We start from the raw sequence: 26,248 nt of genomic DNA on the forward strand, positions 1-26,248 counted from the left end.
CACCTTCCAGACACCTGGGAGGTCAGCCCGGGGCTGTAGCCCTGAGGTTTTCAGAGGCTGTCCAACCGGGGAGGTGGCGGGAAGGCAGAGCTGGTTTCCACCCTGTAAGCTGAGCCTACCGCAAGGCCTGCGTCCCCTCCCTCCTGGTCGTGAGGTGGGTCCGTTTTGTGGGATTCTGCTGCCATCTCGTGGCTAAGGTGACACGTCGGACCGCCGTGGCCAGGGAGGGTGGGTGGGAAGTTTACTGGCGCCTGTGGTCTGCAAGCAGGGGACGGGCTGGGATGCAGAAGGCGGGGTCCCCGCATTCAGTAGCTCCCTGAGGAAAGGCTACTAAGGCAGGATGTGGTGAGGGAAACCCGAGCTGTCAGAGAGACGGCTCTGGGCCTGGCTCTGAGCCGGACGCACATGATAATAAAGCTGACGGGTGTATAGCACTCTCCGTGAGCCAAGAACACTGCTCTTGGGAACTTCCCTGTGTCAGTAACTCACCCAGTTCTCTCAACAGCTCTGTGATGCCGGCACTGTTATCACCCCCATTTTACAGACGAAAGAGGCTGAGACACAGTACTTGTGGAGCCAGGCAGGCTAGCATAAGCCTGTTCACCCCATACGTCGTGTTTGTTAGTGTTTATGATGGTCCGTGGGATAGGCATCGTTGCCCCTGGGTTGGAGCCAGAACATGGGGGTTCAGAGAGGCTGTGTAGCTCACCCAGGATTGCACAGCTGGTCAGAGGGGATTCAGACCCCACCTGCCAGACTCCAGAGTGTCTCGAACTCAGGGGCCAAGCCGTTACGTACCTAGTGGAGTGGCTTGGGTTTGACTATTGCACCAGAGGGCATGTGCTCACCCCTTAGTTCAGGCCAGGTGGAGTCAGCAAGGGCACAGACCAGGCATGGCAGACCTTCCTTTTTTTTTTTTTTCTTCAGACCTTCCTTTCTTTTCCCAAGAAGCTTAGAATTCCATTTTTATGTGAAATCTAATTTGAATGTGTTGGTCCATCATTAAATATTGACAACACTAAGAGTTAAAACAAACAAACAAAGCCATATCTGTGGGCTGGATTTGCCTCTTGACCTTTTTTTTTAAAAAACCATCTTGCCAGAGGCTGTCAAGGCAGACATCCTGGAAGTGGCAGCCTTGGGGCCAGACCCAGTTGGAAGGGCAGGTCTAAGCAGGTGGCGGGTGGCAGGGAGTCTCTGCCCAGGGACTCCCCCACCCAGCCTTCTAGCTTGCCCCTCAGCTCCTGCAGGAAGCCCTTACTGACCCCAGCTCTGCACACCCCTCTCCTGTTCCCACCCCCAGCCGCCTCCACACTCTCCCAGCTCTCAGACAGCGGGCAGACGCTGAGCGAGGACAGCGGCGTGGACGCTGGCGAGGCAGAGGCCAGCGCCCCAGGCCGAGGCAGACAGACCGCGTCCACCAAGAGCAGGAGTAGCAAGGAGACGCCTCGGAACGAGAGGACCCCTGAGGGGGCCACCAAACCTGTAAGTGAGACAGGGGGTGTGCAGAAGGCAGGCGGGGGGAAGTCTGGCTGGGGGTGAACAACAGGAAGTCCTGACCAGGGTTCAGCTTGACAAGTGACCATAGGAAGGTACTGAGCTCCCCCGTCACTGGGCGGATGCAGGTGTCAGGAGAGACTTCCGTGTTCAGAGTCTGAAGGCCGTCCCTTTGCCACTGAGACAGACATGCCAGGTGCTGAAGGTTGTTCTCCTGGATCATTAAGCTCCCTTCCAGCGTAGGGGGGTGTACGGCATTCAGGCCAGATTCAAGTCCTGATGCCACCTCCAGCATCCTTGGGACAGCTGCTTAACATCTGTCCCGAGCCTCAGAATTAGACAAGCTGGGAGCACCAAGTGCTCAGTGCTAACACACGGCAGGCTCCCCGCAAAGGGCTGGAGTCTGCACCCTGCTGACCCAAGGGCCTGTCGTGGCCAGGCCAGCCCCCGGGCCAGGCCCACCCACCAAGAAGGCCTGCCACTAATTTCCTTCCTCATACCTGCAGCCCGGGCTCTTGGAGCCCACGTCCACCCTCATCCGCGTGAAGAAAAGTGCGGCCACCCTGGGCATCGCCATCGAGGGTGGTGCCAACACCCGCCAGCCCCTGCCTAGGATCGTCACGATTCAGGTACGCCCCCAGTGATCTGCTTGATCATCGCTCCCTGCCCCTAAGGGTCCCTCTCTCAGCATCCCCAGGGGTTTGCCATGCCCACAGGCAGCCCCAGGCTCATAGCACCTTGGCTCTCCCCGAGCCTCGGTTTTCCTCATCAGGGCCGTGGACACACAGATCGTGGCTCCCCGGGTGGCAGTGGTGGGCGGTCAAGGCCGGCCCTGGGGTGTCCCCGGTGCCCATGCCCTGCGTCTCACTCCTGCAGCGAGGTGGCTCAGCCCACAACTGCGGGCAGCTCAAGGTGGGGCACGTGATCCTGGAAGTGAACGGGCTGACGCTTCGGGGCAAGGAGCACCGGGAGGCCGCGCGCATCATCGCGGAGGCCTTCAAGACCAAGGAGCGAGACTACATCGACTTTCTGGTCACCGAGTTCAACGTGCTGCTCTAGGGGCCGAGGCCCGAGGGCCTCCCACCGCTGCCCAGCCCCTGGCCCTGGTCCCTCCTCCCTGCTGGCACTATTGAACTCCTTCGGGGGCTGGAGCTGCACGGCCAGGGAAACAGGAAGACATCCCCCCCCGCTCCACTCCGCACTGGCCCATTGGACCAGAATCGGGAGAAGAGAGCTGGGCGAGGCAAACAGAAGGTCAAGTCAGGGTCTGATGCAATGCCTGGTATACAGTAGGCGCTCAATACAAGCGTGAAACCTCAGGATAGGGGAGAACGAAAGGGGAAGGGCGGAGCACCTGTGTCTTCACCTGAAGCCTCCCAGGGCCTGTAACTCTGAGTTGAGTGCTCCCTGGCCAGCTGGGACTTGGCCTATCCCCAGATGCTGGAGTCTTTGTCTGGAATGAAGTCACAGAATTCGTGGACACGGCCCCCAACCCGGGGGGCATCTTGCGGGACCTTCAGTGCCACAAATAAGCATCGAGCACCCCCATTCACACCCGTGTTACTCCTAGCTCCTCACCCCCCATGATATTTATTATTTATTTCCATCCCACACCCCTGGGGATCGCAAGACCCCAGCTTCCCACTGCACCCCCCAGCCTATCCCAGAGGCCTTGCAGGTGACCAGAGACGTCAACGTATTTATATACAGAGCTTATGACTTTAATTTTTCAATAAAGAGATCTGAACAGGATTAGGATCCAGCGTGCTATGTGGCCTGTCTGTATGGCTGGGCTTGATGTGGAGAGAGGGGTGGGTAGGACAGACGGAGGCACCCAGGACATCACATCTTCCCTGGCCTCCCATGGCTCCACTTGGGTCACACAAAGCGTGTTGCAGGGGCACTGGAGTGACACCCACGTCTTGGAACACCTTCCCTGAAGGTTATAGATAACATCTGTAGATCAAAATGCACAGGTATATATAGGTTTTAATAAAGCTGTACCCCTGAAACTTATATTAGAGTATTTAAAATACACAGGTATGTTATGAGACAGAATGCACAATGGGCATGAATGTTTTAAAACACAGAGAGGAGGCTTCCCTGGTGGCTCAGTGGTAAAGAATCTGCCCACCAATGCAGGAGACTAAGGGTTCAATCCCTGGTCCAGGAAGTTGCCATGTGCCTCAGAGCAACTAAGCATGTGAGCCACAACTATTGAGCTTGAGCTCTAGAATCCAGGACCCGCAACCACTGAGCCCTTGCAGCCTAAAGTCCACGCTCCACAGTAAGAGAGACCGCCACGAAGAGCAGCCACCGCTGGCTGAAACTACAGAAAAACCTGCGCAGCAGTGAAGACCCAGTGCGACCAAAAATACCTAAATAAATAAAATCGTAAACACGCACACACACACAAAGTTGGCCTATCTTAGGGCGGATCCCAGAAACTGGCTCTGAGACGAGGATGTGTGTGCAGGTGATTCACCGAAGCAGTGTGCAGGGAGGCTGGGAAAGCAGCGGGTGAATCAGGAGCGAAGGTGAGGAACGCAAGCAGGATGTGATTTCAGGCGGAGTCCTGGGAGGACAGCTGCAGCCTGATCCCACGGGGGACACTGGAGTGTAGGTTCCACTTAGAGTTGTCTCTGCTCAGGGCAAGGGGACTGGGCCTTCAAGTTGTCAGTCTTTAGACAAGGTCTGGGGACAGGGAAGAGGCGGTGACTTCCCAGTCGCTTCCTACCTGTGCTCACGAAGCTGGTGCAGGAGCCAAAGGCGGTGGGTATTAGAAGTAAAAACACATGAAGGGGGCAGAGGGGAGTGGCTGTACTACCAGCCCCGGTGCCCACTTCCTCCATCCCCAGGCTTTCTCTGCAGAAAGAAGAGTTTGAAAAGTCCTGCTTTGTCCAGCCGTGTCCAGGGATTTGCCAGAAATGGGTTGGGGGCAGTTGATTCCACAGACTTTTATCAGATCTTGCTCTTAGCTGCTCGTGTCCCCTCCCCAGCTTAAGGAGATCACCTGAGGCCAGAGCCCTGGCTTCCACTTGACCTCTGAAGCCGCCAGTATCCCCCCAAACCCCAGCCCTTCCCGTGGGACTCTGTATGCCCCTCTCTAGTCCTGGTACCCCTGCAAGAAGGGCTTTGTCAGGCCCCAGAGCTCCTGGCATCAAATTTCACATCCTGTGTGGTCACGAGCAGGTGATTTCACCTTTCTGAACCCAAGTTCCTAGTCTAGAAAATGGGTGTGGTAGGCTGAGTAACGGTTCCCAGAGATTCCTGTTACGTGTGAACGTTACTTTCTGTGGCAAAGAGAGATGTGCTTATTTAGGGCATTTAAACAGAGAGGTTATCCTCGATCATCTGGGTGGGCCCCATGTAATCAGAAGGGTCCTTGTAAGAGGGAGGCAGAGGGAAATTTGATATAGGAGAGGAAAGGTGTTGTGATGATGGAAGCAGAGGTTGCAGTGATGAAGTTTGAAGATGGAGGAAGGGACCATGAGCCCAGGAACACAGGTGGCCGTTTAGAAACTGAAAAAGGCAAAGAAATGGATTCTCCCTGAGAGCCTGCTGAAGAAATCTGCCCTGCCGACACCCTGACTTTAGTAAGGTGAGACTAATTTTGGACTTATGACCTCTCTTTGGAAGAACAGTTAGTGTCGTTTTAGCTTTTTATTTTATTTTTTTGGGGCAAGCTGCATTGCATGCAGGATCTCATTTCACTGATCAAACCCACACCCCTTGCAGTGGAAGCGTGGAATTGCAACCACTAGATCTCCAGGGAAGACCTGGTGTTATCTTAAACCATGAACTGGTGGTAATTTGTTACAACAGCCACAGGAAATAAATACAATGGCGATACTGCTGCTGGCTTCTGATGGAGCCTGGGATGCTGTGTGTGGGCTCAGAGTACCAGGCTGAGTCTGCCCCAGGGAGATGATTGCAGTAAGAATGATGGTGAAGGAGGAGCCCTCTGACCTTATAAACCACATCTTTTCAAGGCCCAAGTCCTTGTGGAAATATTCTGAATCCAGAGGTTTTTGTCTGTTATCTACTTGCGGTATGAATTTCAGGCCAGTTATTGGCCTGCTCTACGAACTCCAGGACAGGTCATGACCTCTTGTGTCTTGAAGTAGCCATCTCCCCACTCAGTCCAACCCCAGGGGTCTGGGAACTCCTGGCAACTGCTGCCTGCTGTCCCAAATTTGTTCTCTGAAAAAGAACAAGAAAGAGTTTCTGGAACTATTGGTTCTGAAATTCCTGGGTCTGACTCCGGGACTGTAGGCCATTGGCTGTGAGGGTTCCCCTCCCAGTGGAATTTTAAGCTTACAATCATACCTCTGTAAGTGGGCTTAGAAAGGCCAAGTTACTGCTCAAAGTTGCATAGCTAGTGAGTGGTAGCGGACAAATTTGGACCCACGGCTACCTGAGGTTCACCATGTGAAGCTCCAAGATAATAAGCAGATGTCTTGTTGCCTTTGAAGGGACCCAAAACAGTGGGCTAAGGCAGCTTGGACATTGGGAGGGTGGGGGGCCAGAGGTCCACCTGGCCACATATATGTCTATGGCCCTAATGTCTTTACGCATAATGTCAGAGCTGGGGGAAGGGGGAAGAGGGAAGGTACAGCTAGACAATTTCAGGATCTGCTGCTAGATGAAGGAGAAGGCAGGAAGTTTGAGACTGGGCCTGCCCAAGCAAGTGCCAAGCTGGCCTTCGAATCACTCGGCGCCCTCTCTGCTTGGGAGAAAGCAGGCTGAGGGATGGAGCCGCCCACTGTGAGGGTCATGAGGACAGAGAACAAGGCGCACGTCAGACAGTCCAGACCTCAGAGTCTGACATTTGGACTCAACTTCTATTTCCGCCCTTCCTGGTTGTGTGAGCTTGGGCAGATCACTTAACTTCTCTGAGCCTCATATTTCTTTTTTTTCCCATCACCATATTTGTTTATTTTTAAATTGAATGTTGTGTCAGTTTCAGGTATACAGCAAAGTGCTTCAGTTTTGTAAGTACAAACACACACACACACACACACACACCCTTTTTCAGATTCTTTCCACTATAGGTTATTACAAGATCTTGAATATAGTTTCGCAGGTCCTTGTTGTTTATCTATTTATCTGTTGGGCTCCCCAGGTGGCACTAAAGGTAAAGAATACACCTGCCAATACAGGAGACGTAAGAGACGCAAGTCGGATCCCTGGGTTGGGAAGATCCCCTGGAGGAGGGTACAGCAACCCACTCCAGTATCCTTGCCTGGAAAATCCCATGGATAGAGGAGCCTGGCAGGCTATAGTCCATGGGGCCTCAAAGAATCAGACACAACTGAAGCAATTCAGCACACAGTGTGTATCTGCTAACCCCAAACTCCTAATATATCTCTCTCCTGCTTTCCCCTTTGGTAACCTAAGTTTGTTTTCAGTGTCCATGAGTCTATTTCTATTTTGTAAATAAGTTCTTTCTTTTATATTACACATATAATTAGCATTGTAATTTTTTCATCTTTAAATCGGGAGTATAATACTAACCTAACTTGTCAGCTATTGTAAGGAGTAGCTAAAAGGTTTGCTCCTGGCCGAGTAAACCTTCAGTGCATAGAAGCTGTTACTACAATTACCATTAGATAAGCGTGTAGGGGGTCACCGAACCTAGGGAATGGGAGGAGCTTTCCACCAAAAGGAAAGAGAACTGGGCTGTCACACAGCTGGATACCAGACCTTGGGCAGATCACTTCCTGTCTCAGGGCCTGTTACAAGCCCTACCCCCTGTGAAATAGGATTGGTCGAGGAGCCCTTTAAACTAGTGTCACTGATTTATTTCTTATAAGCCTGGTGCGATGTTTATTCATTTACTCCCTTCAGCAACCCTGTGAGGTGCGAGTTAAGAATCCCGTTTACCTGAAGTTCAGTGGCAGCGAGCGGCAGAACTGGGGCGAGAACCTAGGCCAGTTTGACACCTTACACTGTCATCCTTCCCGGGGCACTCTCACTGAACAATGGATTACTTCTGTCTCGTTCTCACTGCAGGACCTTAGGCAAGTTCCCATCTCTGCCCAGGCCTGCGTTTGCCGGCTTGTCTAAAAGATGCTTTCGAGTAGAATACACTTGAGGGGTAGTGATAATACCTACTTACCTTATAGGAAAGGATCGGACACAGGAAGAGTTTACAACTGTGCCTGACACATAAGGGCTTTAGAAAAGTTTATTATCGTTACTGTCGTGTTTATTATTCGTTTCCGCCATCAAAGTTGATGGATTCCTCCTCACTGTGGCTCTGTGAAACCCTTCACAAACGTCTTAACTCCAGGCGCCTCAGTCTCCCATCTGCGGCTGGGCGGGTTTCAGAAGAACACGCAATCTCCCAGATTTGAGATTTTCAGTCCTGGAGCCTGGAGTTTACGTCCAAACCACTTGGGGCGGGACATAGGCTGCCACCTCTCAGCGATTGGTGAAACTTCTAGAAACCCCGCCTCCCGGGGCCGCTCCCGGGCCGTCATTGGCCGGTCTCGAGATTATGCAAAACATCGCCGCTCCGCCCCGCGCCCGGATTGGAGGCCTTTGTTTGCCGCTCAACTCCAGGAAACAACCCGCGCGCCGCGGCAGCCGGCAGGTGAGACCCTGGGAGGAGCTCGCGGTGGGTCTAGGGCGGGTCCTGGTCCCTTGCCGGGTCTCAGTTTCTCCATCGGGGGAATAGGGAGGAACAGTGGACAGCGTCGGTGGGCTCCGATCTACAGGGACAGCGCAGCTTTCGGCCTCTCCCACGTGGAAATCCCTGCGCTCGGGAAGGAGACCGATCGCCGCTCCGGGAATGGGAGGGAACTCTGCATGGGCTATGGGATTCGAGTCCAAACCCCGCCGGCCTCGCGGTTTGAACAGGTTCCACCCTCTGACCTTAGTTTCCACCTCCGCGCAATGGGGGCGTTGGCTTTTTCTCTGCCTCTCTCTTCAGCTGGGGCTGGTCCCAGGGAGAGGAGGGGTCCCCAGGGAATCTGGGGGTGGACCTTGGCTGGGTTTATGGCTGTGTTTGGGTTGGAGGTGTGGCCCGGGTAGCTGTGGTTACCCGGGAGGTGGGACTTCTCTGCCCTGGGATTTGTGTGATATTCGCTCACCCGGCAACAACCTGCGCAGCCTGACAACCCCGAGCCGCGTGCCCTCCCGGGACAACTAACGCAAGTTTCTTTGCCTCTTTTTGGCAGGGGTAGGGAGGTAGAGCAAGGCCCAGCATGAGGGTGGGCCACCGTGACAGTGGTGGGATCTGCAGCGGACTGCAGGCATAAGGCCAGCCTCTCTTGTTACGAAGGTAGGGTCACTGAGGCCCAAAGAGGAGCTGAGACTTGCCCAAGGGCGCGCAGCGGGGCGGACGCACAGCTAGCTTCTTCCCTGTGTGATGGGTCTGGCCCAAGCAGAGCCGGAGCCTTCTTACTGCGCCACCTTGGACAAGACTCTTCCTTGCTCCTTTCCCTGGCTTTCCTTGAAAGAAATGACATGTTGGCACGGATCATTACCTACATTTGGAAAGTGTCTGCTTCAAAGTTAAGAAAATTGGAAAGGAACATTGCTGATAATAAGACTGGGCTATTTTGGAGCTGAGAAGAGAAGCTGAGATAGGTTGCTGTGAAAAGAGACATTGTTCCTGTCCTCTAGAACAGGAGAAGAAATGACTGAAAGTGAAGCATGAAGGACTGGGGTTAGACACATAGAGGGACTTCCAAAGAGCCATTTCCAGGCACCTCGTTTGGAGTTGGTGGGTTTTATTTTTTTGGCTGTTGGTTTTGTTTTTTCAAGAAACAGAATTGCTACCTATCCATTTGAGGGGCCCTAAGTCTGGCTTACTTACCAATAGGGGATGGACCCCGTGGTCTTTGGAGGATTATTTATTCTCAGGGGTGGGCTCTGTTCTTCAGAAAGAGGGAAAAGATGCCCATGTGAGGCATTTAGGCAAAGGCCCAAAGTCCAGTGGTTTGCATTTGAAACATGTGATTTGGGTTGTTTCTTGCAAGGGGGTTTCATCAGCTCCCATCAGCTCACAGAGTCCACCAGAAGTGCCAGGGTTTCCAGAGAGACTGGGAATTGTCCCTGCACTGTGGCTGGCGTGCTGAGAGAATATTTTGGAAACTGGTGCACACCAAGGACATTTCAATGTACCCCCATGAAGTAGGAAAGAAAGAGTATTTTTTTTTTTTTTTTTTCCAGCATCCGGCTGAGTCACCAGCTGAATTCCAGGCCTTTTTGTGTTTCCTCAGTCCGGGAGGTGGGACAGATCTGAAGAGTGGAGATTAGAAACCTTGGATCGAATCCTCAGCCTGGCTTCAGTTCTGAGTGCCTTAGTTTCCCCCTCTGGAAAATGGGAATGGTAATGCCATTTTAAGGCTCAAGTGGCATCATAGAAAGTTTCGTTCAGGCTACATTCTAAGTTTGGCGATGGGGACACTGAGGTCCGCAGAAAGGAAGGCATAACAACAATAAGACCATTGATAATACAGAATGCTATCTTCCAGCTACTGTGCCAACGGTTTTACTGCATCAGGTAAAGTCTGGGAAGGCAGGATTTTTGTGCATCTTGTCCCCAGTCACCCTCCCTGGGCCTGTATATTGTTGATCAGCTAGTGTTCACGTTGTTGCCATAAGATGAGTGCTATCGTTTTGCATTTTACAAATGAGAAGTTTGAGATTCAGACAGGTTAAGTCACTCGCCTGAGGTCACACAGCTCTTCTTTGGAGTTTGTCTGCTGTTATTCTGGGATGTTGCAGGGGTGTGTCATCTGGTGAGAGCTGATTGTATGTACCTCTTCCCACTGCTGTGTTCAGTGATGTTGCATTGGTAGCCTGAAATTGACCATAATAAGGGCATTTATATTATAGAAATCAGTAATTGCCACAGTTCAGGGCTTTTTCTTTTTCTTTCTTTCTCTCCTTCCTTCTTTCTTTCTTGACTGAGCCATGGGGCATTCAGGATCTCAGTTCCCTGACCAGGAATCAAACCCAGGCCCCCTGTGGTGGAAGCATGGAGTCCTGGTCACTGGACTGCCAGGGAATTCCGTGCGCCCCCCACCCCACCCTCCTGCCCCGCTGTTTTTAAATAAGAGAGCTGCGTGTGAAGTGTATTGCATATTGAAAGACTGGCCTTTGCATGATTGCCAAAGTTAGCCAAGGCCTGCTCCCCACTACTATTCCCCTGAAGTGGAGAATTTTGGAAAGTAACTTTCATGGGATGAGGCTGCTAGTCTGTGATGTGAGTGGTGCAGTACAACAGCCCTCTGACTTGGGAACAGGTTGTTACAAGCCTGGATTCCAGGCCAAAATGTCTAGCCTTTAACCTGAAAGTGACAGCAGCCACCGGTGGCCTCTAAGCAGGGAAGCCTTGGTCAGAATGATGCTCTAAGAAGATTTATCCAGCAGCATGTGCTGAAAGGATTGGGGGATGAGCTGGGGGCAGGGCAGCTGTGAAGAGGCTCTGGTTGATCAGGGGAGCCAGGAGAAAGCTAACCGGTCCCTGGTTTTCTTTTTTATTACTATTATTATATTTACTTATTTTTAATTGATTGATGATTGCTTTACAATATTGGTTTGATTTCTGCCATACATCTGCATGAATTAACCATAGGGATACATATGGCCCCTCCTTCCTTAACCTTCCTCCCACCTCCCACCCTTTCCCACCCCTCTAGGTTGTTACATTTTGAGTTTCCTGAGTCTTAGAGCAGATTTCCATTAGCTATTTATTTTACATATGTATATGCTTCCATGCTACTCTCTCCATTCATCTCACCCTTTTAACAGGGCTCCTGGTTTTCTGAGCGTGTGTGCTAAGCCTGGCAAACACTATCCTGTAACTTTTTAAGTGAAACTGGGTCTCCACTTCCCCAGCCTTGCTTCCTTATAAGCAAGGCCCTGAGGACAGTGTTACCCTCCATCTGTAGATGAGGCTATAGAATTTATGTTTGGAAACCACCAGATCTGGACCCAGGCCTCTCTGCCCCCACACTCTCACATTTTTAATTTCTTGGTCCCTCCTCTATTCCAGCCTGCAGTCCCGTCTTAGTCTGATCTTCCTTGCTGAGTGTTGGCCAAACTCCAGCTAGACCGTAGGGAGAGACTGCCTGCCCCCAGAAGTGGTCCTGCACCCCCTCCCTAGATCGTTACCAGCATTCCTCCCATCCTCCTCTCCAAGCTGAGCCTCTTGTCGGGGAGGGGCCAGTGATCGAAGCCAGACTTGGGTGCCTAGCTGTGAGTCTTCTTAGAGTCTTGGGACCACAGCCAAGGACCAAGAACAAGGAGGGACCTCAGGGGTCAGGAGGCTACATTCAGCCCCTCTGCCCTCAAATCAGGGGTTCATTTGGAGGGTAACGCTTTACTTGTGGGTGCAGAGCCAACTCTGCTCCTATTGTGCTGTGTGACTTTGGGCAAATTGTATAACCTCTCTGGGTCTTTTCTTGTCTGTTAAATGCCTGATTATGAAGTTCCAACGAGACAACACATGCCATGTCCCGAGATGTTTAGACTGAGGCTAAGGCTGGGATTGCTTCCTTTCCTTTTTGTGATCGTCACATAATCCTCCATGTTGCATAATGGCTATGTATTATTTATTCATGAGTAAGCCCTGTGAAAAAGCACAGGGTCAGAGTCTAAAAAGAGAAAGAGAGGAGGTGTGGGATGGGGGTACCGAATATCACAGAATGTCAGAGCTGCAAAGGCCCTCGAAGAGCCCAGCCGCTCTTGCCAGCTTTCACAGGCAGGAACTGAGCAGGGTGGACCGAGGTCACATCAGAATGAAGACCTGCGCAGCTGTGCCACAGGGCTTGTGTTTTGCTTTGTTTTTTATGCCAAATAGTGAAAGTTCATTTTACTCTTACTTTTAAAATAGCTGTTATTTTTCAAAAATACACATAAGGAAAAAGAGTGAATTTGCCTTTGTTTTCTACCTAGTAATAATTATTGTAAACATTTTGGAGGCACTCTCTCTTTCTTTTCCTCTTTCTTTCCTTCCCTACACTTCCTCCATATTTTACTGTGTTTTTCTTTAATGAGCTCAAATTAGATATTTATTATTTTCTAATTGGCTTGTTCACTTAACTTATGACAGTTTTTTTGCATTACTTTATATTCTTCTACAATATAACTGTTCATTGCTGCATAATACTCCTTTGAGTGGAAATACCATCATTCATCTTTTTAATGATGCCCCGTTATTGGATACGGAGATTGTTTCCCACCTTTCCACCCACTGTAAGATTCAGTTGCAAAGTGATTTAGATTGTACTGTCTGGTTTCAGACAATTTGATTCAAACCCAGCTTCCTCTCCTGGGACACGGGCATAATAATTCCTGCCTCCTTGGATTAGTATGAGGATTAAATAATGAGTTTCTAATCCACGGAAGGACCTTTATGTAATAGGTGCACAATAAAATTTTGCTGTTAGCAATGTGTTCCCAGCACATGCACATTTTTTTGCTGTTGAACTCTTTCCATGGAAGATAAATTTGAATGTGTATGTGTGTGTGTGTGAGCATGAGTGTGTTTTCCTCAATATGAGCACACTCTCCTTTATAACCTGTGTTTTAGTTGGCTGAGGAAGACCTTTCTTCTCCTTAATGATTTAGGGTGAGGACACAGGTTCTAGCTGGGTCAGTGATCCCCAGACCAGGTTTGGGGGCCACAGGGAGAAGAATCCCTGGGAGTTAGCAGCATTTCTCTCCACTTGGTCAGAAGGGCTGGCTACTGCCTTTTGTGTAAAGGACTCAGAGCTTGATCTGTGGCTAATATTAGGAGAGCCAGGAAAGTTAAACTCGGTCCTGCAAGAAGCAGGCCATAAAGCCATTTCATAGATATGTCCAAAGTCATTTATTCATGAGTTCTGTGCCAGCTAGGCATTGGCCATGGCTTTAGGGTGTGTAGTCTAATTGACCAAAGATCCTGGAAAGCTCCATTTTATAGATAAGGAATCTGGAGTTCAGAGAAGTTAAGTGACTTGTCTAAGGCCACACAACTTCCAAGAGAGACCCTGGAGGCCTCTGATTATTCAGAAAACCCATGTGCCCTGAACCCCGCTCCTCACAGCCTCCCATCAGCTTAGTGTTTCTGCCTGTGTGGGCAAGTGGGATCAAAGAACCCAGGAGATTTCATGATAGAAGGTCACTCTGATAACCTCAGAGAGAATCCCATTAAGCCTCGAGGATCCAGAGCTAAGAGAGGGAAAAGCTTTTGTCCAGCATCACTCAGGCTGAAACTGGGTCTCCACTTCCCAAGCCATGCTTCCATCAGTTCCGGGTCCACTCCTGAAAGTCTCTCCAGCCTCCTCACCCCTGTGGATTTTAACGATGGGAGCAAATTCAGCAACCTGAGCAGGAAGGAGTGGGTGACCTCAGGGTGGGTTTTCATTTCTTCCCCAGGGAAGGGGAAAGCTCAAGAAGGGACTGAGGATGAAATAACAGCCACGGTTTCCTTCAGGATGCCTGAGAAGTCTGGTGGTCCCCCGTACCCCATGGGCCTCAGGACATCATGTAAAGAGGCTACTGTCCAGGGCTCATCACGTCAGCCAGCAACGCCCGTCTGGATCCTGGGCCATGTCCTGTGCTGTGTCCTGGGAGGCACCAGAAGGCTTGAAGAAAGAGATTCACTTTCCAGTCTGATTAACGTGCCAGGCATTTAGGTGGGGCTTAAATGATTGTGGAGGCGGGGAGTAGGGAGTGTGGGTGAGAAATAGCCATCAGGACATTGGAGCATTGTGACCCAGGGGCTGAGGGAACAAATGGCCAGGGCTAGCTGGGCTCCTGTAGTGAGAGCTGGCTCATGCAGACACAGTTCTCCAAGCGTGCTTTTCTGATGAAGGAACTCAAGCCCTGGCAGTAGGGGCCAAAGGTTTGTGTTTGCGCCTTTGTTTCTGACCCATCTCTGGGCCTTTGTTTTCCTGATGCATGCGATGGAATCATATCCTCGTCCTGCCCATTTCCCAAGGTATTTCTCAAGCATCTAATGCTATGAAGGATGAGAAAAGCACTTTAGAAAACCAAAAGGCTTTGTGAGGAACCAGAGCCTCCTTATAGAGTCAGAACATTGACTTAGTGAGTTGCAATTCACTGGTTACAAACTCCCCTCCTGATTTTCTGGTGCCTGGATTATTAGTGATCCCCACAGTATACACAGTGTGAGCCCCAAGCATGGTTGTTAAGACTTGGGTCTCTGCGTGTCTGAATCTCCAGCGGCACTCACCAGCTTGGTGACTGTGGGCAAGTTGTTGTGGCTCTTGGGGCCTCTGTTTACCTACCTGTACTTTGGGGCTGTCACGTCAGCCTCACTGGGTGGTGGCTGTGAGGGCCACAGACAAGGCTGGGACGTCAGGCTGGATTCAGAAGGTCCTCCAGCAGGTGTTCGCGGTGCTGCTCCTGTGGGTCGGGCACTGTGCTGGGCGCTGGGATGTAGTGGTGCCCTTCACAGAGCCCCCAGGTGTCGGGCAGACAGTGCTCAGTCACGTCCGACTCTGAGACCCTACAGACTTGCCTGCCAGGCTCATCTGTCCGTGGGATTTTCCAGGCAAGAATACTGGAGTGGGTTGCCACTTCCTCCTCCAGAGGATCTTCCCGACCCCATGTCTCTTGTGTCTCCTGCATTGGCAGGCAGATTCTTTACCGCTTGCACCACCTGGGAAGCAGACCCAACGTCTCATTCCAAATGGCAAGTCCCCAAAGAGGGCACATGGTTCTGGGAGCTGCAGGCTGACTACAGGTCACCAGGGAGAAGAAGTGGGGTTGAGTGAAGAGGGGGGGCACCGTACGTGTGTCCCAGGGACACCCAGGAGCTCCCCATGTCCCCAAGCATGCTGAGGACGAAGAGGCTGGAGTGGCAGCCTAGCTGTGGAGTTTCACCTTCGTTCTCAGAACAGTGGGCAGCTTAGTACAATGTTTTAAGCAGAGAAGGGCTGTGTTTGGACATGTCCATTTTGCAAAGAGCTCTTGGTACAGTGGTTCAGAAGGGCCTGGAGAGATCCATGGGCTTTCCAGGAGAGGCTGTTGCAAGAGGCCACGTAGGGATGCAGAGATGGGATGGATTGCAGTGAGATTTAGGAAATAAAATCACTAGGACTTGATGATGGATTGGTTACGGGGTGTAAGGGAGAGGGAAGTGTCCAGCATGATGGTCGGTTCTGGCCTGCACACTTGAGTCAAAGATGGGAGCCACGCTGCGTACAGAAGGGTGGGTTCGAAAAGTGAGTGTTCGTTGCTATTCCCTTCTCCTGGGGATCTTCTCGACCCAGGGATCAAACCCAGGTCTCCCACATTGCAGGCAGATTCTCTACCATCTGTGTCACCAGGGAAGCCCAGGGTGGTGCCAGGGTAGCCATATAATGAATGAGTTCGGTTTGGTTAAGTAGGATTTGGCTGTGGTTGGAGATGGTGTGCTGGCAGAGGGCACCACACAAGCAAAGGCAGGGAGGAGGGTTGGTAAGCCCGGGGTGTCAGGGAGATGGGACAGAGCCCACAGGGGCTGTCTCCCTTGGGGCTCAGCGGCTGCTTCTAAGTTGGGGGTTGGGGGTTATCTAGGGGCCGCAGGGCATGCCAGGCAGCAGCAGCCACCTGGCGTTTTGATGGCAGTGCTGCCTGAATGAATGGCCAGGGAGGGAGAGTGAGTGAGTGACGGGGTGTCAGGGGAGCCCGCCCCTCACACAATGGCCCACATGGTCACCAGAACTGGCAGGGAGGAGCCTTATTAGGGTTTGGCTCCGTTCCACCTTTGGCTGAGGCTGCGGGTAGACCCCGCCCCCCAGATGTGAGAAAAAGGCAGGGGAGGGGATGGGGTGATTACTGGGATGAGGGCACCCAGTTCTAGCTTTGCCGGATACAAACTGACCTTGGGAGAATTCATTCATTCCTTCTCACGTGCCTGTTCCAAGCCCCGGGGCTCTGCACTTTGCAAATGTTACCTCACTGGATCTTGGCAGCAGTCCTACGGAGCGGCTGTTCTTCTTATCCCTGTTCTATAAATGAAGAAACTAAGGCTTGGACAGGTGAAGGCTCAAAGGTCACAGAATTCTCAAGAAAAGTGGGACCTGGATTTGAAGCCAGGTCCGAACTGTCTGTAAAGTGCATTTTTCTGTCCTACATGGGTAGGTTCCAAACCTGGCTGCTCACCAGCACTAATTGGAGGGATTTTTGGACAATACAGAGGCCACATTGTCTCCTTTTTCTTTCTGTTTCCTGAATCAGAATCCCTGGATCCTGGGCAGGGCCAGGGCTGGGAGCCACAGACTGGTTCCCACCTTGCCCTCTGCACTCGCCCTTCCAAAATACTCTACCTTCAGCCCTTCTTGTGGCTTACCCCTGCCCATCTTTTCCTTCTGGTCTCCTGTTTGAATGTCACCTTCTCACAAAGACCCTCCTGGCCACCCCCAAACTCTTTGCCCCAACACATGACCCTCTGACCCACAGATTGGCTACCAGGGCCACACATTCCAGTCACCTGGGACACATTAAAATCACAGATGCCCAAAGACTGATGCTGTTACTCTGGGTGAACCCAGGCATCAGTGGTACTGAAAGCAGCCTGGGATATGGATCTTCATCTCATGTCACCCTCTCTGTCTCTCCATGTTTGTTTACTGTCTGTGTCTAGTGGAGCCAGGGCTTGGCCTGTCTTGTGCCCTGCCAGTGAAATTCAGTTCGACCAGCAATCAGCCAGTTCTCTACCTCCATGATGCCTGGAAAATACCCCTCTTAATTACAGGCCCAGCTTGGGATGAGGACAGTGGTTGGGATGGCAGGAATCATTGCAGCCTCCCTGAGGTGTTGGATCACATATTGGCAGACAGGCCAGAGTATCCTAGCTGGATCCCAACCTGATCTCTGATTTTGGTCTCAGTGAACTTGGGCAAATGCTAGTGCCTGGGATGTCCTTATCTGCACATGATGAGTTCATCCCACAGGCTGTGAAGGTCTGGAAGGGTGCCAAGCAAGCATCTGGCTCCCATTCCCATCAAGTCCCAGCCTAGGCTCCCATTGTACAGATGGGCATTGTGCCCTAGTGAGAGGGCTTTGAACAAGGTCATGATCTGGAGAGCAGGGGCTGTGCAGAAAGCTCTTAGAGGGCTTAGGCTCCTGGAGGCCTCCTTCCAGGCTCAGCATGCTGTGTGACCTTGGCCAAGTCTCTGACCTTCTCTGGGCCTTTTTGTCCCCAGTCTGTACTCTGGTGGAGATGGTCCCAAGCTCTGACATTGGAAGTTTCTTCAAGTCCTTTCCTGAGCGGTGCCAACCCGCAGAGGGCCTGCAAGGGGTTAAGCTCCCTCTCTTCCCTCTTACTCTGCACACAGACAAACCCCCTCCTTCTGAGAAACACTTGTAGGAAATCAGGCTGGGCGCTTCCTGCCGAGGCAAGGCGGCCTCAGCCACAGCAGGGGCGGGGAGAGGTGGGGAGCGATGCTTGTCTGTGAGCCGCGGCTGGGGCTGGCAGAGCGGCCTGGAGGCGGGCCAGGGCGCCGTGGAGACAGGGGGCTCCCCAGGTTTGGAACAAAGACCTCACATGCAGGTCCCCTGAGCCTGGGCCAGCAGGATGGTGGTGGAGCCTGAGAGAGGTGAGGGAGTGGAGGAGGGCGGGGTGGGGTGGGGGGGTCGGAGGAGCCGCCTTCCCCCTGGACGGGCCAGTCACAGGCTCTCTGGGACAGTCCAGGCATCTGGACCAGCCCAGCCAGGAAGTGGCAGCTGTAGCAGCCGTGTTAGTTCTCTGCGGCTTCGGGGAGCCCAGCCCCCCTGGGGACAGGGGTGGATTTGGGGGGCATTTCCTCAAGCCTCCGAATGCTGGATCCCAGCCTGAGCTCTGATTCTGATCTTGGTGAACTTGGGCAAGCGCTGGTCCCAAGAACTCCTCTGCACATGGCGAGTTCGTCCCATGAGCTGCTAAGGGGCTTCGGACATGATGCAGGGATGGGGAGCAGCCCTGAGGCAGCTGGGGGGGGGTTCCCCACTAGAGAATGGCCCTTCTGCTGTGCAAAGACAGGGAGAGAAGCCAGGGAGGGGCCCCCAGACCCAGACCCAGCCCTTCAGACTGGTGGAACGAGAGTCCACAGCAGCGAGGGGGCATCTCTCCTCTTTCTCCTCGCCCTCTACTGCCGCCGACGGGCAGGGGGCACATCCGGCGTGGAAGGTGGGCTGGTGAACTCAGGGAACTCGTTTCTACACAGCTGGCGGGACCCCCTCTTGATAACAGCTGGCACGGGGGGCAGTTGAGTACGGGACTGTGAGCTCAAAAGCCCTGCCTTTTTGGAGAGGCCCAGCCGCTGGGTGAAGGGCGGAGGGGGCTTCCTTCCCCTCCCTCTCATTGCCCCACCGAGTCCGACGGACTTGGTTTCGGAGTCGCAAGCCCTGGGTTTCGATCCCTGGCCGCACTTCCGGGCCGCGAGGTCTTGTGAAAGCCGGCCGCCTCTCTCTCCAGCTCAGCTTCTACATCTGGGAGATGTCAGGGACTGGGTGGGGGCCGGGGGCTGCCTCGGAGAGCCCTGGCTGGTCAGTACAGGGCTTTGGAGGGCAGCGGGGGGCGCAGAGGTGGGCTGTGCGGCTGAAGTTGGCAGAGCAGACCTTGGGGCCGGAGCCGTGAAGGGAAGGGTCTTCACTTTTGGACTAAGGGGACAGAGACGCCCCGTGGGGGTGACTGAGCCCCTCGGGAAGTGGATAGACACCATCAGGGGCTCACAGACCCTCAGCAGGGCCAGGCGAGAGGTGGTGTGGAGAAGGGTAGGAAAGGAAAGTGAAGTCGCTCAGTGGTGTCCGACTCTTTGCAACCCCATGGACTGTAGCCCACCAGGCTCCTCCATCCATGGGATTTTTCCAGGCAAGAGTACTAAAGTGGGTTGCCATTTCCTTCTCCAGGGGATCTTCCCTAGCCAGGGATCGAACCTGGGTCTCCCGCATTGTAGACAAGACGCTTTACTGTCTGAGCGGCTGGGAGGAGGTGCAGCAAAGACGCGGGGAGTGGCTGCCTTCTGGGGCTAGCTCCCCCAGGGCTGGCAGGGCCCCCCCAAGGACAGCCCAGCTCTTGAGGAGACTGAATGCTCCTGGGGCTCTCCCGCGCTCAGCCTCCCAACCGCACTGCCCCTCGGAAGCTGCCCTGGGCCCTCAGGAGGCTGACTAGGACCTCCCTGCCTTTGGCCCTCAGTCAGGGGCCCCTGCCGTAGCCCTCAGGCAACTTCTCTTCACCCTTTCAGACCTCTGCACCTTTGTCTGTACATTCCCTCTGCCTATAATGCCCTTCCTCAATCTTCTTCCTCCAAATCCTTTGTCTCTCAGGCCCAGCTTCAGGCTTCCTGCAACAATAACCCTTCTGTGCCCCCCATCTGAAACTTTGGAACGCTTTTACTCACGTCTGTGTTCCTCATGTATTGTGTAGCGCTTGGCACACAGTAGATCACAGGCTTGGTTTTCTTTTTTAACTTTTTTTTTTTTTGATGTGGACCATTTTTAGTCTTTATTGAATTTGTTACAATATTGCTTCTGTTTTATGTTTTGGTTTTTTGGCCTTGAGTCACACGGGATCTTAGCTCCCCAATCAGGGTTCTAACCCGCACCCTAGAAGGTGAAATCCCAGTCACTGTATGACCAGGGAAGTCCCAGGTTTTTTTTTTTTTTTTTCAAGTTAATTTGCACCCACTGGGCACTCAATCTATGTTAATATCTTTGTTATTCTGAAGTAGGACCTCAGGGAGGAGGAGGGGGTTGAGAGTTCTGAGTCCGTGGTCTTCAGAAGCTAACAAGTCAACCAGGAAACTCAAAGTTCTCTTATCCTAGCCCCAGCCTCCCAGACCACCCTCATAGGGTGCCGCCTCCCATGGTGGAAAGGCAGGTGGCATTTTCTCCATCTTGGTGAGAAAACCTAAGCCCAGCTGTTCAAGGTGGAGGAGCTGCACGAAGCCCAGAAGCTTGTCTCTGGATCCCTGCCTGCTTCTCTTTCTCGGTTGCCTAGTGAACGACTGTCCTGGCCCAGCGTGAAGTCTGCATGTGATGGACACTCGTGTGTGTGTGTGTTGACTGGCTGACCGACTGGTCCTGTAGCCTGTGGCTTGCGCGAAAGGCAGGGCTGTTGCTCACGAAAGGCTCACAGGTTTGGGGGCCTGGGGAACATGTGCAAAAGTCCAGCCAGTGACCGCAGCTGCCTCTGACAGGCGGCTACCCCTGGTCACAGTGAGATTTCTGCCATGACTGAGTCATCCCAGGAGACAGGATGTTCCTCTTTGTGCACCCAAGGCCTCTGTGATTGGGCGGGCTGCTCTGTGGCATGGCTAGAAAAAAGCCATTTAAAGCATCAAAAAACCCCACATGCCTCCCCACCCCCTTCCTTGGCAGAAGTTTCAAAAAGAGAAAAACAACGGTTTTTAGCACCTCCTACACCTGCCATAGTAGCAGGGTCCGGAAGGCCTGCTGCGGCTGCTGCTAAGTCACTTCAGTCGTGTCCGGCTCTGTGCGACCCCATAGATGGCAGCCCACCAGGCTCCTCTGTCCCTGGGATTCCCCAGGCAAGAATTCTAGTGAGGGCAAAGAATGGGCCTTACCCGAAGAGCTGTTTAAAATGAAGATTCCTGGGCCCTGTCCCAGGCCCTGGAATCCAGCTCTCTTTGGGTCAACCTAGGGCTCTGCATTCTTAGAGGATTTTTTTCCCCTTGAGTTTTTATTACTATTAGGCAAAACAAGTAAATTGCTTATTTTTTTGTCTTTTATTTTTATTTTATTTTTTTGTCTTTTATTTTTAATTGGAGTATAATTGCTATACATTGTTGTGTTCGTTTCTGCCATGCAGCAAAGTGAATCAGCCTCTTGTATGAGCGTGCAAGTTATCAGGAATTTCCAAGAGGGGTACAGGCCCACCAAGAGGGTAGAAGGAGCAAGGATTAGAACCTCCTTTTCAAATGTTTGTTTTTTATCTTTAAAAAATTCAGTTTATATATATATATATATTTTAACATGCATTGGTGTGAGAATTCATGTGGATAATGTTATAAGAAATACATATGTCTTAGGTATATGAGCAAATATATTTTTAATGGTGAGTGTGTGATTTAAAAAAAAAATTGGCCCCTCACTGGGCCAAAGTCGATTGTTACAAATTCTTTTTTTAAAAAAAAAAAACTTTAATTGGAGGATAACTGCTTTACAATATTGTGTTGGTTTCTGCCATACAACAACATGAGTCAGCCATGAGTAGACACACGTCCCCTCCTTCTTGAACTTCCTTCCCACCCCCAGCTCCATCCCACTCCTCTAGGGTGTCACAGGGCACAGGTGGGTCTCCCTGTGTTACAGCAACTTCCCACTAGCTGACTCGTTTATATGTAGTAATATACCTGCTTCAGTGATACTCTCTGAATCCATCCACCCGCTCTTTACCCCGCTGTGTCTGCAAGTGACAGTTGCAAATCTTGCTGTCACTAACCAGTTGGGTGGTCTCGGCCACGTCACTATTCCATGCTGAGGTCTAGTTTTCTCATTTGAAAACTAGTTTTCTTTTGACCTCCTCCCCTGTTTGGGGGTGAGAACAGATCGAGAACAGGCAGTGAAGTGTCTTGTCTGGGCCGGCACACAGAGGGTCCAGCCTGTGTGGTGGGGATCACGCAGAGGCTTCCAGGGTGATCTGGGGGACACTCGAGGAGGAGGGAAGACAGCTGGGTCAGGGGAAGAGGGTGAGGACCCTGAGACCAGAGAGGGAGCAGTGTTATTTCCCGTTCCTACGCCAGCCCTTGAGTAGGCGGCAGCCTTTCTCGGGCTGCGCTGATCCCTGGGGGACTCTGTCTAGAAATCTTTGCCTGCTGGCTTTTCTCAACAGTAAAAACCAACGCTCTGACCAGGACCCGATCGCTCAATAGACTGCAGGGACAAACACAGATAAGTCTGTCCTGAGAGGCCTGGAGTTATTCTCACTGTCCCCAGGGTACAGAGGGAAGAGCCAGGACCCAAGCTGCAAGGTGACCTCTCATGACAGCCTTGTCCTGACCTGTGCAAGGCTTCAGGCAAGGCCCCTCCATGCTCTGGGCCTCAGTTTCCCCATCTGCAGAGTGGGTCCTTTGCAGGAGCTCCTTGGTTGGGACCATGCCACTGCTCTGTCAGCTTTGTGTTTCCAGGGCTCAGAGGGAGTGTTTGGGGGGTGTTGGCCATAGCAGGAGAGGAGAGGAGATGGGAGGGAAGAAGGGAAGGGGGAAAAGAGGAGACGAGAGAAGGCAGGCGGTGAGGAGCTCTTCTCCAGCCATCCTTCCCTTGCCACGGCTCCTTCAGTAGCCAGGCTCTCCCTTCTGGTTCATTCTCCCCAAGCAGCTGGAGTGAAACTTCTAACTACACCTCTGGGTGCTCTCTCAAATCAGAGATATGCTGCAAACTCCTGAACAGGACCTAAGAGGCACCCCCCCTCCCCGGGTCTGATCATCATGTCTCATGCCCATACTGTCTGTTCTCAGAGCCCTTGCCCCTGCCCGCAATAGCTCAGCCATCAAGAAATCATGTCCATGTGCCCCCTCCTGCCTCCAGGCCTTTGTACTTGATGGTCCCCTGCCTGGAATGCCCTTTTTTTTTTTTTTTTTTCCACTTGAGGTGAAATTTGCAACATGAATCTAACCACTTTCCAGTGAACAACTCAGCAACATTTAGTATATTTATAAAGTTGTGCAGCCACTGCTATCTAGTTCCAAACCATTTCCATCACCCCAAAAGGACACCTATGTCTGCTCAGCAGTCACTCCCCGCTGCCCCAGCTAAGAGCGCTAGTCTCCTATCTCTGTGGATTCACCTATTGTGCATATTCCATATAGACAGAATCATACAGTATGTGGCCTTTTGTGTTGGGCTTCTTTCACTTAGCATCCTGTTTTGGAGGTTCATCCCTATAGCGTATGTGAGCACTTCATTCCTTTTCTGGCTGGACGATATTCCTCCGTGTGGATGGGCCAGAACTTGGTTGTCCATTCATCCATGGGTGGTCGTCTGGGTTGTTTATACCTTTTGGCACTTGCAAACGGGTGCTGCTAGGAAAGCGTGTGTACCTGTATTCATCTGAGTCCCTGTTTTCCATTATCTGGGGTACCGGAATGCTCTTTTCACCATTCCCTCACTCCCAGTCTTGATTCGTACCCGAGGGCGCTCGGGAAGTTTCCCAGAGGTCATGCTCTCTACATGGGACCCACCTTGACCTCCTGGGCCAGCTCTGGACCCCTGGGATCCCTCCTGGGCTTCCCCATCACTCTCACTTGGATTTGTAGTTGCCGGTTGCTTGTCTGCTACCTCCGGGCCCTCAGTTCTCACGCGAGCAGGGCCTGTGCCCCAGATCCCACGAGGGGACCCTGGCACATGGTCATAGCACTCAGGGAACCCTGCCGTTTGCCGACATCTGGGCTCCTTATCCTGGATCTCAGGTCATTTTACGAAACTCTTTAGGGAAAGAAGAATTATTACCCCAGTTTTACTGATGAAGGAATCCAAGGTGGAATGATCGGGCCAAGGTCACGCAGCTTCAAAAGGCTGGAGGCCAGGACTGAACCAGGGCTTCTGATTGCAAAGCTCCTGCTGCTGATTCCTGCTCCTGAAGACAGGAGGGGGCTTAAGGACTCATGGTCTCCCTTTGGTTGTGTCCCCGACAGGCCACAAGCAGGATGGCTGGTGCTGAGACGGGCAGTGGGGACTTTGGTGCCCATAGGGGCAGCTCCACCTCCTGAAGATGAAGGGGCCCAGGTGAAACGCAGGCCAGGCCCAATGGCCAGCTCTGGAACAGAGGTCCACTGGGTCGAGCCGGGCCTGGGGAAGGGGCTCCAGCGGCGGCGCTGGGCCTGGGCTGAAAAGGGAAAGGATGCTGATGGGAGGGGCACACGCAGCTCAGAAGACGAGGGGCCCTTTCCCACCGCGACCAGCCCCGAGCTCCTGGAGGACTTCCGCCGGGCCCAGCAGTGCCTGCAGCGACTGAAGTGGGGCCCAGACTCACAGCCTGCCGGGTGCCAGGATCCCGAGTCTGGAGAGTCTGCAGAAGCGGGTGAGGCTGATTCCCTTACAATGCCCCAGTGGTACCCCGAACATCCCACCTTCTGGCGGGAGGGAGGCAGGAAGTGAGTGTGGAGTTTCAGAAATTTTTAAAATTAAAATCTATGAAGTCTATGCTTAAAATTTTTTTTTAGCTTTTAATTTTATACTGAAATATAGTTGATTAAAAATGTGATATCTTCAAGGTGGATAGCAAAGGGACTCGGTCATTCATATACCTGTATACTTTGTCCCTCAGACATCCCTCCCATCCAGCTGCCACATAACTTTGAGTAGAGTTCCCTGTGCTATATAGTAGGACATTGTTGGTTATCCACTTATGAAGCCTATAATTTAAAATTTTTTAAAGATTTAAATTATATAAACAATATTTTCCATTGCAGAAAAATCAGAAAATTCAAACAAAAAGAGAAAAAGACGGAAAATTACTCATCATCCAGATAGCTGCTCTTTTTCATATATGTGAATATATATATATGTATATGAATATGGAACATTCTACAAGCTATATTGTATCTTGCTTCTTTGTAACTTAACAGACGTGAACACTTTCCCAGCTTATCAAATTTCTTCCATAAATCATTTTTAATGTCTGCTTAGAAATTCCATGGTGTGGGTATTCTGTAATTTGTTGAGCTAATCCTCTTACTGCTGAGCAATGGGTAGTTTCTAGTTTTTTGCTATTACAAATAATGCAGAGGTATGTCATTAGTCTACCTTTGCACACCTGATTTGATAATAACCCTATAATTTTAATTGCCTGGTTCAGGGGTTATGCGCATTTTTACAATTTTTAAAAATCCCAGTTAGCAATGAGAATGGTGGCTTCCCTTGTGTTCTAAAATAACCGTTCTCTTTGCATCAAGAACAACTGAGACTAAATTCCTAGCTTGGCTCAGCAAGTCCTTTCTCCTCTCTGAAGCTTGATTTTCCCCATCTGTGAAATGGGAGTAATAATACCATTGAGCTTGATTACGTTGTGCCTACTGCACTTGAATATGAATGAGACACCCCTGTCTTAGGATTCTGCAATCAGGTAGGCCCTCATGGATGTCAGAGAGGCCATCAGGCTGATAGCAGATTGTGCAGTGACCCCAGGTTCCTCAGGCCAGGTCTGTGTAAAGTGGGGTTTGCCCACAGCTACCCGCTCAGGAGCCATTTCTGAGCTGTCCTCAGGGAACGGCAAGTGGGATCTCTTCCTGAGGTCACGTGGTGACCCCTGCTGTGATGTAACAGCTACTGCCATGTCCCGTATCCTTACTGTGTCCCAGGCACAGGGCTGGGCAGGGCGCAAACCGTGCCTCCTTCTTTACTCACCACCTTCTGCCAGTAGGAGAGATTAGCCTCCAGATAAAGATCGCCACGGCGGTCAACTTCTTGTTCATGGCGCCCTGTGAGGGGTCAGAAAAGCCAGGAATGAACCCACAGCTGCCTGGTTCCAAAGTCCGACCTCTTCATCCCACCGCACGTTCCCCATCAGCAGAGATTAACTTGCCTTCATAGCTGGGACCTTGCTTCTAAGTCCAGAACTGCTCTGAGCCACTGCATGGGCAAGTTACTTAACCTCTCTCAAGGGTGCTGCAGTAAACAAGAGAGGCTTGCTAAAGGAGATTTTAAGGAGTGGAAAGATAGAGAAGTGCCCAGGCTAGAGGAAAGAGCATGGGGAGCAAAGAGTGACATAAGGATTATGGCAAAGGTGCATCTGCCAGAGCAGAGAGTCTGTAATTGGTGGTACCCAGACTGTATCTCCTGAAACTCTGAATCTGTGCCA

The 26,248-nt window shown here is 51.8% G+C and overlaps 2 protein-coding genes across 9 annotated transcripts in view; both read left to right on the forward strand.

Annotated features, from left to right (window-relative positions):
* The window catches only part of WHRN (whirlin), an 87,288-nt gene extending 84,045 nt beyond the window's left edge, over positions 1–3,243 (forward strand). For all 4 annotated transcript variants that reach the window (XM_061163340.1, XM_061163341.1, XM_061163343.1 and 1 more), the window contains 3 exons: positions 1,304–1,485; positions 2,004–2,126; positions 2,374–3,243. In XM_061163340.1, coding sequence (XP_061019323.1) covers positions 1,304–1,485; positions 2,004–2,126; positions 2,374–2,556 — 488 coding nt within the window. In that variant the 3' untranslated portion in view covers positions 2,557–3,243. The remainder of the gene's footprint in view (positions 1–1,303; positions 1,486–2,003; positions 2,127–2,373) is intronic.
* A 4,826-nt stretch (positions 3,244–8,069) lies between these two features.
* AKNA (AT-hook transcription factor) overlaps positions 8,070–26,248 on the forward strand; it is a 57,038-nt gene continuing 38,859 nt past the window's right edge. Inside the window, exons 1-2 of one of the 5 annotated variants that reach the window (XM_061163347.1) lie at positions 8,070–8,095; positions 24,084–24,469. In XM_061163347.1, coding sequence (XP_061019330.1) covers positions 24,196–24,469 — 274 coding nt within the window. In that variant the 5' untranslated portion in view covers positions 8,070–8,095; positions 24,084–24,195. Of the gene's footprint in view, positions 8,096–9,724; positions 10,013–17,893; positions 18,048–24,083; positions 24,470–26,248 lie in introns of those variants that run through there. The other 4 variants (XM_061163348.1, XM_061163344.1, XM_061163346.1 and 1 more) reach the window with 4 other exon arrangements.

This window comes from Dama dama, chromosome 16, assembly GCF_033118175.1.
Source record: "Dama dama isolate Ldn47 chromosome 16, ASM3311817v1, whole genome shotgun sequence".
NCBI lineage: Eukaryota > Metazoa > Chordata > Mammalia > Artiodactyla > Cervidae > Dama > Dama dama.